Here is a 17,165-nt window from a genome sequence, read left to right on the forward strand (position 1 = left end):
CTTTCTAAAGGGATAGATGTGCCCTCTCCTCTGCTGCAGCAGCCCCCAAGCTGGGGCGTCTCTCCCCAGCAGCTGCAGCCCAGGAAAGTCACCTCTTTCTCTCCCCACCGCAGCCCTGCACATCCCAAATTCCCCCCTCCATGTACCCCCTATTTCTCAGCATCTGGTCCATGCACCTCATTAGTGGAGCCACACAGGTGGGTGGCCCTTCATTCTCTCATATGCTTCTGCCCAGATGCACACCTTAGAGGGAACTGCCCACGGCCCACCTGTACGGAGCTTGTGGGCCACAGACCACAGTCTGAGAACCTCTGCCCTACCAAACTGTCACCATGAGCTGTGTGGCAGCGGACCGGTGGGGAAGGTAACACTTGTGACCCTGGCTAAGGGAGAGAGGGTGTGTTCTGGTGCTGCATGGGAGCACCCCAGGCAGAAAGAGGAAGATGGAACTTTCCCCTACATACCTGTCTGGACACTGAGCATTTGTTCCAGGACACACAAGGCTCCCAGCATAAAGAACAAACATTCGTGGAGCATCCTGCCTGACCAATTCATTCAAAGTTAAAAAACACTAATGTAGAGAAGGTGGAGGCCTGGGAATGAAAGGAGCAGGGGTGGGGAAAGAAGGCAGAGCAGGAAGCAGAGGGAGGGAAGGCAGAGCAGAGAAACAGAACAGGGACTCTCTACAGCAGCAAGCTCCATCATCTCTCGCTACTCAGAAACTTTTATTCCTCCTTAGCCTAGCACCCACCTCCAGCACCTGCCTCCCAGCAGGCACCCCAAGCTAGTTTCTGAGGGGCTAAAGGACAACATTGGTAGGCTTTCCACCGAGCAGCTCCCAATGCTGTCAAATGGAGGGAGGGACAACACAGTTCTTACCTTCACAGGGTTTTTAGGGGAATATGCTGCTTCTCGCTTTGCCATCAGAGAGAGTCTTTTCATCACCCACAACACTGTGGCTGGTCTGCTTTTCTCTTCTGCTTCGCCTTCCTTCTCTTCCTGAGCAGATGCTGCCTTTTCACCTTCGTCTTCAGAAGCATCCTCCTGCCCTCCCATTTCATAATCTTTGGTCTCCTCCCCTTCCTCTGAATCTGGGACCAGAAGGTAGAGAACTCTGGCCACAAACAACAAGTTCTTTATAACCTTCAACAGTGAAAAGAAAAACCAATTGAGTGGCCAGTACGGACCCTGGGGCATGAAGAAGGCAGGTGAGAGGTTTTAAAGAGGTTGGGATTATCAAACCCAAGGGAGTGCAATTCATGTAGACCGCTGCACACAGCAGAGCAAGTTTTGCAAGTTTTAGAATACGGACATCCCCCTTTGGGCCCAATCCAAAGACCATAGAAGCCAATGGAAAATTCCCATGGACTTCAGTGGGCTTTGGGATCAGGCCCTTTGAGAGGAAAATGTATTAAGGCCAAACAGTTCAGAATTATGCCATAGCACATATCAGAGAGTTATCTCCAGCGCCCTTCCAGAGGCTGCCCTGGGAGCTGGTGGAGATGCTATGGTCATGCCCACATTCTTCCCCTGGAGATGGCTAGCGTCCATAGCAGTGCTCAGAGGGAGCAGGCTCTGTGTCTAGCCAGGACCTGCAGTGGGAGTGCTCCTTGTGGCCTGCCCAACCTAGAGCAGAATCTGGCTCGCACTGGGTGGATCTAAGCCAATTCCAACGGACATCAGAACTTCAGCTCAGCCATATAGCTCAAGCTGAGTGCAGAAGGATCGGTTCACAGCAAGCAGGCAGGCTTCGATTCTCCACCCTGTCTGAGCTGTACTTGCAAGGGGGGAGTGAGTTGAGCTGGCTGCAGGGAAGCTGGTTGTAGCTCCATGATTCAGAGATGCCCAGCCCACCATGTGAGGGCTGCACAGGACAGCCCTGGGAGCTCAGGAACCTTCTGCCGATGAAGGACCTGGTATCACGGAGCCCCACTCCAGCATACAGCCTCCACGCGCTGCTAGGCCTCCTCTGCCTCTCACGCTAGATGTGACAGGGCAGCTCAGGTGGGTAGAGGCAGCGCTACGGCTGGCAGATTTACATCAACAGAAAGTTCCTCCGCACAGAATTTTCCACTAGGCCGTTTGCATAAGTGCTGATCTCAGCTGACCAGAGAATCTGGTTCTCTGGCGATATTTTATCTTCGCCTCAACGTTCACCATTTCTATGGCACATAGAAAGTGTTCCGCTTTCTAGCCAAGAGCACTCACGCTTTCTGTAGGGATAGTGGATTATCCCATAGTTTGGTCTATACCCCCAGCAGTTTGAAACCTACTCAGACTCGTACCTGCTCTCCCAGAGACTGATCCAGGAACTTGGACTGCAGCTGGTGACAGAACGCTAAAGCAAGTTCCTTCATCTGTGGAGAGAAAAGGAAGTTGGAATTCTTTACATAACAGGGAACATGCAGGATGATGATGTAGCCCAAGGGGTTACTTTACCATCCTACAGAGACAGTTCCCAAAGGCTAACGGGAGGCCCAAACACTTAGACGGGCTAGAATTCTTGCTCAGAGATACTGATCTTCATGGGAGCCTTTTTGCTGATGAGGGCGAGACCTAAGGGAGGCAGTCTGCAATCCTATGGGAGAAGCCTGCCAACAATCAATACAGAGCAGTGGAGAGCGTCCAAACTTTAAACACAAATGGGAGACCAGCAACTAATGCTACTTTGCATTGCGACAATCAGAAACACCAGCCAGGCGACAGACACTGGCTCCGGGGAGGGAATCAGCAGGAACATCCTTACCTTTTTATCCAGCTCATCTGTGAAGAACCTGGTCGCTGCTGGCTCCACCATGGTTTTTTTGCTCTTGCCTGCCTTCCTCTCATTCCATTTGTTAACAAGTTCCTCTGGCTTGTGAGAAGCAAACAACAAGCCAAAAATCTGAGCAGCAGTCAGCCACACCCAGCTGTGAGGGTACCACAAATGGGACTGAACGTGACCTTCAGGGGAAAGAAAAAGCTTTTCAATCAACATAACCCTTTCCATACGAGAGGGGGAAGTACCCAGGCACCTCTGCAAGGTTGTAAGCATGCCCAGCATATACAGTTATGGGAACTGGAGTCATCATTGTTCATGCTACAGTCAGGAGGAGAGTACTGTAAACTGTGCTGATCTGTTTTGAGTTTGACTGCAGGCTTCTGGGCCACCAGCCACCCCAAGCCAGCCCAGGACGGCAGGGAACAAAAGCTGTGGCCATCTGAGAGCCCCCTCCCCTGCATAAGAACAACACTCCAGTAGGCTACAGCAATGCTCCCATCCACGAACAGCCTACATTAGTTTAAGTGCTGTGGTTTGGAACTCTGCTGTTGAGTATTTTTTTAAACAAGGGGCTGTTCAGTGACTTCTCCTGTGAGCCATGTTGAAGGTCTCAGTCCGGTTCTCAGGGGACAGGTGACCACGCTCTAAAATCCATCACCACTGGCAACCTTATAGACAAGCTCAGCAAAGAAGCCAGTGGTTGCCCTCTCTCCCCTAGAGCTTCTATCTCCAGCCACACACTGAAGGACAACAGCGGCGCAGCATGGGGAACTTTGCATCACCTCTGCCCATGCTGCATCCGTTCCGTGGATGAATTCCGGACCTCCAGGCCTATCAAAGACGCCTGCTGGGATTTCTAAAAAGACCCTTGGAGGCCTGTTGTTCTTTCAGACACAATCAATCCAATACAAGCCCTTTTCAGACTGCGAGAGAAGCAATTAAAAAAAAATACAACCCACCAATGCCACATGCCAAAATGAGTTAGCTTAACGTGTCAGTGCATCACTTACAGCCAATCAATAAAATGGTTTTGAGATGGACCTTCCAAACACACACCCTGTTTAAGAGCTGCTGTGCCACGTGTCACCTGTTCACTGGCTGCTATTTATGATCTGACAGAGAAAACCATTTTTCTTAGAGAACTGAAAGCTGTACTCTAAGGGGATGTAATTACAGCCAAACAGGCACCAGTCTGGATTACCCAAAATAGTTCTTAGCAACCAGAACAGAGAGGCAGATCGTTTTCACTGATTGTCTAACCTTTTCTATTAGCATCTGTTCTTTCACTAGTAACTGCCATATATTATAGATGCCTCTTCAAAATGCAAATCGTACTGCACAGATCTTTGTCTGTTTGCATCAGGGCAACCACAACTACACAAATTACCAATAATCTTAGTTCTAATACAGGAGAAAATATTATTCATACTTACGCCAGATATTGCTCAAAATCTCATTATGTTTGGTTAACAGAATAATGTTGCATTCCTTGATTAATTTTATTATCAAAGTAAGAAAACTGAACAACAATCTGTCTGCTGCCTTTTCTTCAGTCTCTTCTGTTATCTAAAAAGAAAAATAAATCAACAAAGAGACAGTTACAATGGCTGGCTAGAATTGTACAGAAGGGCTTATTTTGTATGTTTAATATCTAACTGATGGCTGAAGTCTTCCACATTGACCCCTATGACCACTTTATATTTACTATATGAATTTAGTGTAATGAGTCCATTAAAACTGTTTCACAAGGATTCAGTTTCCAAAGGAAGATTGCCGTGTTGCTCGTCTCTGTATATATGTACATGCAGGCATATGTACACAAACACACTATATCATTTATAACTAGTACTTAATCCTCTCATGAACTAGGTTTGACTTTATTGGTAACAGCTGTGAAGCACCGTGTTCCTGTTAGAGTGACACAGTGTAAATTGCATAGTATTAAACTGCTTCCTGCTTTTCATCAGCTCTGCAGCTATCAGTTTGACTGTAGTAAGCCTGCTTATCCACAGGATCATTAGGGATGTACATGTAGTGATTACAGTGTCAGCAACCATGTCAGACTAATCCAGTTGCAGCTGTAGTTGTCTCACATCACCTGGGTCTTCCTTGAGCTCTTCTATCTTGTTCAGCGTTTTGGCATTCCTGATTAAATACATGGCAGCTTCTTTATGACTAGTGATTAGTATCACAAAGTGCTCACCAACTGATCAGAATCAGTGGAAGCCATGTAATCTGAAGCCAAAACAGATGCACTGAACTGACTTTCATCATATAAACCAGTGACTGAATTACAGGAAGGGAATTGTACTGAATACTTTAATATTTTCTATAGGTTAAATGAAGAATCACAGTGCAGTATTGCTGACCTTTCATATCTATGTAAACCTATGGGTTTCTGGGAGTTGATATTCTCAGTGATAAGAACACCATCACCTTGATATTTAGTCTGCTTTTAAATAAATGGATCCCAAAAAGTGTCAGACGTGACATCAGCCCCCTGCCCATTTCTGTGGTTTTACAATCCCCATTTTGTTTAAAGGAGTGTTTCTTCTCTCCTACTGCTGTGGAAGAGCCTCACCCAGACAGGGAGAGCTGACACGCTACACATCAAGTGCTCTCAAATGCACAAAGTCAACAAACTATAAAAAGAGAAGGTCAGATGCTTTTTCTCTAATCTCTTCCGGTTCCAGTCATAGAATCATAGAATATCAGGGTTGGAAGGGACCTCAGGAGGTCATCTAATCCAACCCCCTGCTCAAAGGAGGACCAATCCCCAATTTCTGCCCCAGATCCCTAAATGGCCCCCTCAGGGACTGAACTCACAACCCTGGGTTTAGCAGGCCAATGCTCAAACCACTGAGCTATCCCTCCCAATAAAACAAAGAAGACAATCACCACAGTCATCTTACTACCATTATTTTATAGTGCCCAAGAGCATGCTGGGCACCTCGCAGCAGATCTGTCCCTGTCCTGACGAGCTGACAATAGGAATTTCAGATGGGACAATGAGCAAGGGTGACAAAAGTTGGAGAGAGGCTGGGGCAAGAAGAGCTGCCATTTACAGCAACATGATCGTGTGGTCACTCAGCACAGGTATGCATACAGTTTGGTGGTTCTATTAGATTCTCCCACACACACATGCAGACCAACCCCCCTGTAGACTGACATGTCACATGAGAAGGTTTTCATTTACAGACACAGTGTGATTTTTAAGTTGACAGTGTCCCTTTAAGAACTTATGTATTGGGCACATGTCTCATCAGTCATGCTGGTCAAGTAACAGGCCCAAAGAGTTTAGTCTTTTATTCTTGCCTCCATTATCCTTTTCTCTTCCCCCTCCCACTTATTTATTGCAATTTCCCCAGCTAAACCTGTCTCTTTCCCAAAATTTCATCCCTGGTCTAATGACTTACATCTTCAAATTTCAGAGGTTCAATTTCTTTTTCTATCAGTGGGAGAACGGCTCCAAGTTGACTTTCAAACGCCACTCCCTCGGCTTCCACGAACAAACCACAGGCCTGGGTGGCTAGTCTCTTGTGTGAGCTCTGCCAATAGAGAGGAGGGCAGAGCAATCGTTATTTCTTGATATAATATGAAGAACTTATCACTCTGTAATACAGCTCAACGAATAAGGCACTACATTTTCAGATGTCACTAGTGATTTTGGGTGCCTCTGTTCTGCATACCCAAACTGGGACAATTTTAAAGGAAACTGATTTCCAGAATGTGGGGCACCAATCCACGCTCTGAAAATCAGGCCTCTTTATGGTGTCAGGTTGGGAGCCTAAGACACGCAATATCCCTAGTCGTGTGAGGAAACGTAGGCTCACAGCATAAAGCTGAACTTTCAAGAATGCTAATTTTTAGCAAGTTTCCAAAACTACAGGGTTTTGAAGCACAACACAAAGTTACCCGTAGCTTCAGACCATCTATTTGATTAGCATATTGTAGATGAAAGAGCTCAAATGGAGACACACTTTGCCTACTCAAAAAGTTAACAGAACCACTCAAGTCAGGACTGGACCCAAAAGGTCTTAAATCTGCTACATCCCAGTAATAGAGAGGATGGACTAAGCAGCAGATGAACAAAAATAGCACCATCTGCCGATTACTAAGCTCAAATTCAAGGGGATTTTGCTCAAATTTCACCACCAAAACGTGCAGCTTTGGGCAAACACTGAACAAGGAGAATTGTTCAACCCAAATGGTGAACTTTCAGAAAGCCATAAGCGTGTAAAACAAGGCAGGCTCTAATGGAAATTGTTTTATAACCTTAGCTACAGCAGCCACTTCTGCTGGGCCTATTCAAGAATGAATCTACATAGCTTCTTCCTCTCCTTGCCAGCGAGGACTCTGCAGGACAGTGGAGTTTTAACAAGCTGTGACTCTAGGACTGGTATGCTCCACAATCTTATCCCTGCACCACCACACAAGTTTAACTAAACACACCACCTACCCTCTGAGATTAAACATTTATAAACCCCGGATTTGCTCCAGTTCCATTCTCCCAGTGAAAAGAGCTGGGGTGCCCTGAAACGAATAATACCTTCTCGCTGTTAAACCACATGGTGACTAGTGAGAACATCAGATCTCGGTTTGCAGAGTTTACTTTAATGAGCAGAGATTTGTTTGCCATGGCTGCCATTTTCTTGCACTTGGCAGAGTCGTCATTTACCATCATCATACAGAGAGGGACAAAGAACAGCCCGCAGTATTGATGGAGTAATCCCTGAAAGGAAACAAATCAATCAATCACCTGGCAATCTCCAGGAGGCTTTCCGCATTTAAAAAAAAAAAAAAAAAGGTTTTATTTTACCCCCCCAACACAAACAGGAGGATTCCTGAGGCCCAACTCTGGGCCCAAATAGAGGAAGCCAAACAGAGGAAGGGTGGTCCAGTTGTTGGACTTCAGAGACCTGTACCTGCTGGTCTGCCACTGACTTCTCATGCAACCTTGGGCAATCCACGTATTTCACAGAGTTAAAAGCCAGAAGGGACCATCCGATCAACCCGTCTGCCATCCTGTGTGCCACAGGCCCTTCATCTTCACCCAGAGACCTCTAGATCACAGGTTCTCAAACTTTCTGCCAGCATGACCCCGTTTTAATGAAGTCTTTCTTGCCATGACATCAGAAGAGCGAGATGGCGTCCTCCGCATAGTGTGACCTCATATGTATGGTGTGTGCAAGGTCACGCTGCGTAGAGGATGCCATTTTGTGGAGTGAAATGGCATCCTCCATGTTTTGTGACGTTCATGCTGCATGGAGCAAAATGGCGTCCTGTGCACAGTAGGGATTGTCATGACCCAATCTGCTGGGGTTGTCACCCACAGTTTGGGAACTGCAGCTCTACATTAAGCCCAAAGACCTGAAGTATTTCAGTCCTCAGGAGACTAAAATGCTGTGTGCCTCAGGCAGAGAGCAGGAGAGACCAAGGTGCCACTAATGCCTGAGGCCCTTGTCAAGGCAGGGAATTAATTAGTCTCTCTATGCTTTGCTACCTCACAGGGATGTTGGGGGGATAAATATAGTAAAGATTGTAAGGTGCTCGGACATCGTTGGAATTGGAGCCATCTACATATGATAGATCAGTGGCGCTCAAACTGTGGTCCCCAAACCTAGAGGGCTGCAGAGGAACATTCCGGAGGTGGAGGAGCATGGCGGGGCCCAGGCCAGCCCTCATAAAGTGGGGAGGGAGCACCACCCAGCCCCGCTCTGCCCCCAGACCAGCTCTGACTCCAACCGCAGCTTCACTCCACCCCCTGCTGTCCCCAACCCAGCTCTGCCCTCATTCCCTCTCTGCCCCCAGGCCAGCTCCTCCTCCACCCCCAGTTCTGCCCCCAGCCCCACTTTCAGCCCAAGCTCCTCTGCTCAGCCAACTGTGCAGTAATGGAAGGGGGGTGTGGACAGATTCCATTATTGGTAAACTGGGGCGCGCCAGGAAAAGTTTGGGCACCACTGCGATAGATGGAAATTCACACCTCATGCATGATGGGCTTTCTTCCCATTCCTCCCTGAGCTTGATGGGCTTTCTTCCCATTCCTCCTACATCCCCCCCATCCACGCTCACAGCCTCTGGTTCAGCCCAGCAGTTGCAGCAGCACTGCCTGGAGTCAGCAGCTGGTCTGTTTATAAATAAATGTAACGCTGTTTTAAATGTTGCTCTGTACGGACATGAGACCAGTTCTTTAGATCTCGTTGTGAGTCCCCCCACTAAAAGCACACTCTCTCTCCAGAAACGCCAAGACACAAGTCTGGAGATTGTTGGCCAAATTAGTTTAGAGATGGGAAGTCCAAAAAAAGATTTAGGAAAATCTTAAGAACAGGGCAATTCTTGAAACAGCCTAGCTTTAAAATTCCAATGCTGACTTTTTTCCTAACATTTCTGAAAAATGTTTCCGAAAGTTGAAGGGAAAAGGAAGCTCATAGAAGGCTACTCAACCTGAACTACAGAACAGCTACTGCTTCTCCATTATACAATGATTGCACTTGAATGCACTCCCCAGTCCTGCTGTGTTTCATTTCTGCTCTTTTAGCATTTCTCACTAACCAAACATCTCCAAGTTGGTTTAAGCAGGTTCTAGTGCATATAGCAACACCATTTTGCTTGTAAAATGAGCAAATCTGACATGGAACGACTGAAAGACAATCCGCGTGAAACTCCAGTGTGTCATTGCAACTGTCACTTTTTAGAGCAGAACCAACACTAATGTTCTGAGAACTGTGCCGTACATTTGTGACAGGAGAGGATGTGAACAGCCAAGTGCATCCAGTTCTAATAAATCTGCAAATCCAGTTACTGGATATAACTGAAAAGCACAGATTGCTTGATGCTTGAAACTAAGACATATGTTACCTGAGGGAACATTTCGAAGAGGTAAGCAATCATCTCCAACGCAGACTCTCTTCCTGTCTCATAGTCATAACTGAAAGAAAATAATTAACAAGATGGAGTGGGTTAGTATCTTCCAAAATTGCAAGAAATTCAGAAAACTGCAAACATTTTGGGTTTCTCCAAATATACGCACCAAGGATCTTTGAACAAACAGATCTTTATAATCAATGCCTGTTCCATAGTGGAGACAAACAATTTGCTCAACTTGCTTAACTGAAGACTAACACATTTGAACTGTGATAACTAAGAGACAGCCTTACTCACCTGGAGAAGTACCTCTCCCCTCCGGCACCCCACAGACACTACTGGAGGAGTAAGATACTTCTGAGTGGGGTAGGGTAGCAGGATTTAGCCCTCCATGTTATGTGTTCTATCAGCAGAATTCACAATACACAAGAGGACCCACTGATGAATGCAGCGTCAATGGAGACGTCATTCTAACCCCAACTAGTTTATTTTTTGTAAGATCCCATCCATCTTTCCACTTGGGCAGTGGTCCTTTGGGGATGTGCTTGCCATGTGTTACCTACACATGCAAAGGAGGGAGGGGGACTAAAGACCTCCCTTGCACCCCAGTGCAGGTTACCTGGGACTTGGGTCTTGGCATTAGGAGTAACAAACCACGGTGACCACTTACTCCACCTCCCAGAGCACATGTACAGGGACAGGAATGGGCAGGCTGTTGGCTCTACTCTTCCACCCTGCACTTAATGGCCAACGCCACTGAGTCAGCATGGTGGGTATTGGAATATGCTGCTGGCACTGAGAGTAAATTATACGGGGACATTTGCAGAATGCACCAGAATATGTTGTAACTGCCCGAGGCGCATGCTGCTGATGCAAACTAGAAGCTACTTAAGTCTGTGTTAACATCATCCCGTGAAGAGGGCTACGTTAACATGGTCCACAAGAGGCAGTTAGCCCACCACACTGGCGTGCTCTGTAATTCACTGTCACGGTGCATGTGGATGACGGGGGTGTGTACACAAGCCAGCAGTGCAGCTGACTAACCATTAACAGCAAACAATTAAAGACATACTTTGGTTATGTAACAGCAACAGACAAAACCAGTACAGAAATTAAAGAAAAGATCGATAGGTGTGGTATCTATTTGCCATAAATGTTCTTTCGTTTGCTTCTAACAAAGCGAACATTTTACTTTTACAGCTAGGAAAACATGGTGCCAACCCTGCATACCCTTATTCTCATGAGCAGGGCCACTGGGATCAATGGAACACTTGCATGAGAAAGGGTTTATAGCACTGCTCTTTCTGAAAAGCCACACACACAACAAGGGTTGCAAACTCACTTGAGCTGAGCAAATATGAACTCCAAATTGGGTTTCAGCTTGTCACCAAGGGGATAGTCGAGAATGTATTTCAGGTAAATCTGAAAAAAGAGAGAAGGAAGAATTACCAGAAACAACGGGATCAGTTTGTGAAAATGTAATGATGAGAGCAACGCTTTTTGCAACAAACTATTAACAAGATACACACCTCCCTTTCATGTGTACATAAAGCCTCATCTTGCAAAGCACAAGCCGTCTCAACTTCCACTGACTTGCATGGGAGTTACAGGCACTCAGCACCTTACAAGATCAGTCCCTTAAAAACTTAAGTCGACATAGCTGCGGCCCTCAGGGGTGTGAAAAATCCACACCCCTGAACGCTGTCGCTAGGCCAACCTAATGCCCAGGGTAGATGCGGTAAGTCACTGGAAGAATGCTTCAGTCAACCTAGCTACTGTCACTTGGGGAGAGGGAGTTCCTCGAGCGATGGAAAAACCCCTTCCACTGCTGTAGGATGTGTCTACACTGTGAGGTTATAATGGCATAGCTACACTGCTATGGTGCCCACAGTGTGGACAAGCCTTTAGTCTTGGTAATGACTGTCGCTAGCACTTATGAGTTTATGATGTCTCTGTTTAAAATGACAGGCTCAACAAACCTCAAAATAAGTTCTCTAAATATTAAACTAAAACTCATTTTAGTACAGTCCCTAATGCTAAGATCATCAGCTGTGTCTACTATAAATCTGCCATTTATAGTAACGGACTCCGAAGGGACCATTGTGAACATCTAGCCTCACCACCTCCAGAACACAGGCCTTAGAATTTCCCACAGTAATTCCTGTATCAGCTAGAGCAGATCTTTTAGAAACTCATCCAGTCTTGATGTAAAGACTTGAAGTGAACTATGAACATTGTTCCAAAGGTTAATTACCTTTAGTGTTAAAAAAGGACGCCTTAGCATGAATTTAAGTTTATGTGGGTGGTGCTGTAAAGGTCGCAGTAGGCATCAGACACATCACAATACAGAAAATAAATAAAAATATCCAAGTGGTCAGCCTGGCTGCAAATTATTTCTTCAGAAAACATTTTCATTTCTCGAGAGCCAAATACAGTAGGGTGAACCCTCATCATCCCAGGTGGCCAATTTCTTTGCTGTGTCTTGATGCTCCAGTGATTTCAAAAGGGTTCATGTGCAGAGGATGGTTTGTTTTTTTTAAATTCTATTTTCTATTTTTAGCCCCACAATCTGGAACTGTGTTCCCCTGATAATGATTGTCATCCAATTCTACCTCTTAAATACTACCCCTTCCTTTTCCAACCACAACCTGGGAACCCTTCCAAATACAGCAGACAGCCAACCAGTTTGCTCTCTGAGAGGAGGCAGGATTCACCTTGCACTTTAAGATATTTATCCCTTCCTCCCTCTGTAACTCAGGTCCTAATTCAGCAAAGCATAGAAGGATATACTGGTCTTTAAGCATGTTAGAAATAATGTCCTGGGACTGTTCTTGTGCTTCAGGTTAAGCACGTACTTGGGCATCTAGCTGAGTCAGGGCTGTAACGCTGTTCCTTATCAGACAGTAAATATCTTAAATGTGAGAGGGAGTTCAGAGAAGGAAAACAAGAATAACCAAGAAATTGGGCTTCTTTACCTTTGAAAGGAGACGAATAAGAGGGGACAAGTATATAAAATAATGAATGGTTTAGAGAAGGTAGGTTGGAAGCTTCTGCTCTCCCTATCTTATACAACAAGAAAAAGGGGGCATGCAGCAAAATTAAATGTGGGAAATTCAAAAGGAAATACTTTTCACACAATGTGTGATGAGACTGTGGAACTCACTGCCACATGAAGTAATAAAGGCTGAGAAATAAGAGAGTCAAAAAGGGACTCAACAGTTATAGCGATAACAAGACTACGTAGAGTTATAAACGGATATTACTAACAAAAAAAGGTGTAAGAGATGTTAAACTTCCTTAAGCTGATCTTGAACTATTATAGATCAAGAGGAGACTTAATGGTGGAGGGGGCAGATTATCCCATATCTGCCCGCTGCGGGAGTCTTACATCTTCCTCTGAAGCATCTGGTACTGACCACTGTCTGAGTCAAGATACCAGTCTAGATGGACTTGGGGTCTGATCCAGTCAGCAACTCCTAAGACATGAGGCCAGTTTTGGGTTGAGTGCTAGAAGCTTGGCTGTTAAACCTGCTTATCATCATTAATAAAAGAGATTCTGTTAATAGGGTTTTATTAAAATAGAGCACGGAGCTTAAGGAAAGAAACCTCCTTCTACTAACCTGCCTGCACTGGACTCGCACTGGCTCACTCTGGCCTGTGATGGCAAACTTGGCAACCTTCTGCATGACGGCATCGATTTCAGGAACAATCAGCTTTCTGGATAAAATAGCCTTAAAAAACATGTGACAGTACAACCTGCGTCATTCTCATTCTGCTTGCGCATTGTCAGATACAACAGCACCACCCAGTGGCAAAACAAACTTTGGTGTTATTTTAACATCCGCCTTTGAATGTCTTTATTGCCAGAGTAACTCCTTTTAAAGGAGGTGGCCTGCAAAGTCAGGTCTGCTTTTGCTGGAGGACCTTCAGCATGTTCATGGTGAGCTCTCACAGCTCAGTTGAAGGGACGGGGATTGTCAAGTCTTTAACACAGGCATCATTTATCCAAAACGTTCATTACTCTTTGAAGTTAAATGTGTTAACAAAACAACTCCCAGAAACAGTTTTAAACTCCATATTGCTCTACTTTTCCTCTAAGAACTCTTGTGATCTCATCATTTCACTAGTTCTCTCGTGATGGTAAACTGGTCTAACCTAGACAGAACCTGAACTTCTAATGTTAAGATCAAGCAGAAAAGCTTTGTGGCCTTCTTTATAGCAAGGGCACCTTTAACAGACATTCTGTAATCTTTCACCTGCTTTGTATTAACAGGTAGACAGTATAAGCACTTTCATTTCTACAATCCGGAAATTGTAAACCAAACACACGCTCTATAACAATACCTTTAAAAGGCCGAAGGCAGTGGCTTGACGCGAGGAATCATAGATATCTTCTTCAGCATATCCCAGCAACACTTGGAGCTGTTTCTCTGTTATGTGACTGTTTGTGTTCCTCACAAGTCTAGTTACGCACTGCAAATTAAAATCAGGTATTGTAACGTGACTAGAACGGCATGTTCCAGCAGATCAATTTGCACTTCCGTACCGCGATAAAATCAATAACTGCGACATTCAGCAACACACACTCTTTCTGAAAAACTGAAATCTGTCTGAAGCCTGATTTAGTGGATAGCACTGGTGTAATACACAAACTTTAACTCTGGAGGATTCAGCTAGTCTTCTTCCCATAAGAAACAAATGTTAGCATGTTTACAGCTGGCAAATTCAAGACAAAAAGTGTGACCAAGGTTGGAGAGGAAATATACACCAACACATTCAACAAAACATTGGCCCGGGAACAAAAAGGTTTGCGGAATGGGGACCACATTGAGAAAAAATCCTTCCTCGCTTCTATTTAGTATTATTTATCCTGCAACTATCCCCAGGATAAGGTAACCATAATTTGGTAAAGCATTTTGAAGCTATATTTGTCAGAAGGACACTATGCACAATAAAGATTACTGCTGTTAATTGCCCAGTTTTCCTAAGCTCATTTCAGCTGCTGTTTTTTTTTAAACCCATTTAATTTAAAAGCAAACAAGCTGATCAAACAGAAGTGACATTTATCAAGAGAGACAATGGGAGCAAAAGACTGTTTCAGTGAAACAGAACTGCGCACTAAACGCGCTTCTGTAAAACACTTTGCTGACGCAGAGACCTGGGTTCATTCAGGTGACTTTTATGAGGTTTCCAGTGAAGACAGCAACAGCAAGACCATTTCTTTCCCTCCCTAGCGTCCTGACTCATGCAGAGGGGCAGAAGAGGCTCTGTGCAGGTACAGACTGCAGGGTTGAGGGATCTATAGCTGGACTTTCCTGATTCCATGAAATGAACATGAAACTGTTCCGCAGATGACAGGTGCACGCACCCCGCCCCATACAGAGGGGCACCAGCTAAAGAGGACACATGAGCTCCCTGTGTGTCTCCTCCCCAACCAGCCGGGCCCCCGCATGCTCTCCCCAGCCAATGTTACCTGGGGGTGGGGGGGAATCTCTGTCCTCCTGCCACGCCGGTTCCCCATCCCCCCTCAGGGCACATCTGGCTGCTCTTCCCGGCAGCCAGACGCCGGCAAGGAGCGGGACTGAGCCACACTCAGACACTGCCTCGTGCAGCGCAACAGCTGCCTGGGAGAGCGCTTGGCTACAGCAGCAGCAGGCTGCCTCCCGCCTGGGCTTGGCTTCTGGGTCAGCAGCTGAGGGAACTGGAGCCCACCCGCCATGCTCTGTGCGCAGCAGCGAGAGCCTTGCTGGGGAGGGGGAGAGCGTCCCAGCTCCCTTGGCCACTGTCCCGGGAAGCTGAGCCTGGGCAGGGGGCAGCCTGCTGCTCTCCCAGTCACAGTCCGCCACTGGGCTGCACCGGGCAGCGTCTCGGGCAGCCTGGGGGGAAGCGGCTCTGGCCCCGCCCCTTCTCTTCCGGCTCTGGCCCCGCCCCTTCCACTCCTCACCCCGGAATGCTCAGAGCTGTTGGGGGGGCAGGGAACATTCGACCCTTCCTTCCCCACGAGTCGCCTATCAACTGTTCTATTTGGCCCCGCTTACTTTGAAACAGTTCACCACCAAATGGAAGTTCTGGCCCCTGGCTGCTCCTGGCTTGGCAAAGTCCTTCAGCAGCAGAAAAAGCTGCTTGGTTAGTTGCTCTGTATTCTTTTCAATAGAAGGCAAAGGGAACTTTAAAATCCACACCAAAGACTGCAGGGCGCCAGTGATCACCTGGGAATAGGAGCCAAAGAATAGCATGTGAGATTAACAGGATTTAAAGAGCATTTTCCCCCCTCCCCAGTCTATAATTACTAGCAGGCTCGGGTGACTATCTACAGATGGAAGCTGGAATTAACACACAAGTTAAGATCTCCCAAACCTTTTACGTGAAATAGAAATGGCTAGTCAACCTAACGGGAAAGGTAATACATAGCACATGCCGATCTATGGCCAAGATTTTCAGATGTGGCTACTGATTTCTGGTGTCTACCTTGAGATACCTCTAAGGGGTCTGATTTTCAGAGGGTGGGTGCTCAGCATTTTCTGAAAACCAGGCTCCGTTAAGGAGTCTCATTTTTGTCTCCCCAAAATCACCAGTCACATGAAAATCTTGGCTTCGGTGTTTGTTGGCAAATTAGTCGAGCCACCAGAGCCAGTGTGTCAGGTGCCTTCTGTTGTGGTGAAAAAAGAGTGCCCAGGTCAGACTCTGCATTCCTGAACACCCCAAAATCTGCAGAGGGAGGGGTTTATTTGGCCACTTTGCTCACTTGGATACAGTACCGCTGCACTGCCTGGTGACTGGTTAACCTGATGTCTGCCCCGCAAGTTGGCATACAAGCGAGAACCTCACGGCTCTCCCCTCGCTTAGAACCTGCCTGCTACCGAGCACAAAACGTTGGTACTTTGCTACGAGACCATTCTGTTTCTGAAGCTTTAACTGTCCTAGTGGGCCTGATCCTGTGAGAGGTGCTGCGTGCCCTCAAATCCCATGGATTTAGTGAGATAGGCATGCCCAGCACTTAGCGAGATTAAGCCAGTTGTGAAGGACTGCATAAGGTTTTTGTCACACTACGTTACTCAGTCAGCAGTGCATTTGGGTGAAGGAAAGGGATGCAGGTTGACCCCCCCGGCACCGGGAATCCAGGATTTTATACCTATGCACTGCAAAGGGAACGGGGTGGGTGGTAGTGAGAGGGGAGAAATCAAGCTAAGGAGTTAGGGAAAGCAGAAGGGGCCCCAAGTTTAGCCAATTAGGGCGGGCCCAAGGCAGCACAAGGAAACTTTGGGAAGCTCCCTCCCAAGGCAGGGTAGCCAGTACTGAGTGTGGCTGTCCCACAGGCAGAAGAGCGTCACTGCAGCAGCAGCAGGAGCAGGTTCTGCTCCAGTTTCTACAATCTGAACAGGACCAAAGAGCGGGAGGGGGAAGAGAAGGAAACGAAAGGAAAAGTTTCATAGCAGGATCTTGTTACCTTTTCTCTACAGGGGAAGAAAAATTTAGGGTTTCCCTTTTAATTATTATTGTAAGTGAACTACAGTCGCAAAGGTGTCACAGTCATACCACC

The 17,165-nt window shown here is 46.4% G+C and overlaps 1 protein-coding gene across 1 annotated transcript in view; it reads right to left on the bottom strand.

Moving 5' to 3' along the window:
- Positions 1-17,165, bottom strand: part of UTP20 (UTP20 small subunit processome component) — an 80,267-nt gene that overhangs the window by 1,694 nt on the left and 61,408 nt on the right. Inside the window, exons 49-59 of the mRNA XM_084648204.1 lie at positions 15,664-15,834; positions 13,970-14,098; positions 13,246-13,356; positions 10,968-11,047; positions 9,620-9,689; positions 7,311-7,493; positions 6,178-6,309; positions 4,195-4,327; positions 2,747-2,943; positions 2,286-2,357; positions 880-1,143 (exon numbers count right to left, since the gene is read on the bottom strand). Of these exons, the coding sequence (XP_084504330.1) occupies positions 880-1,143; positions 2,286-2,357; positions 2,747-2,943; positions 4,195-4,327; positions 6,178-6,309; positions 7,311-7,493; positions 9,620-9,689; positions 10,968-11,047; positions 13,246-13,356; positions 13,970-14,098; positions 15,664-15,834 (1,542 nt within the window). The remainder of the gene's footprint in view (positions 1-879; positions 1,144-2,285; positions 2,358-2,746; positions 2,944-4,194; positions 4,328-6,177; positions 6,310-7,310; positions 7,494-9,619; positions 9,690-10,967; positions 11,048-13,245; positions 13,357-13,969; positions 14,099-15,663; positions 15,835-17,165) is intronic.

Source organism: Lepidochelys olivacea (assembly GCF_965140295.1).
Source record: "Lepidochelys olivacea isolate rLepOli2 genome assembly, chromosome: 1".
NCBI classification, from domain to species: Eukaryota; Metazoa; Chordata; order Testudines; family Cheloniidae; genus Lepidochelys; species Lepidochelys olivacea.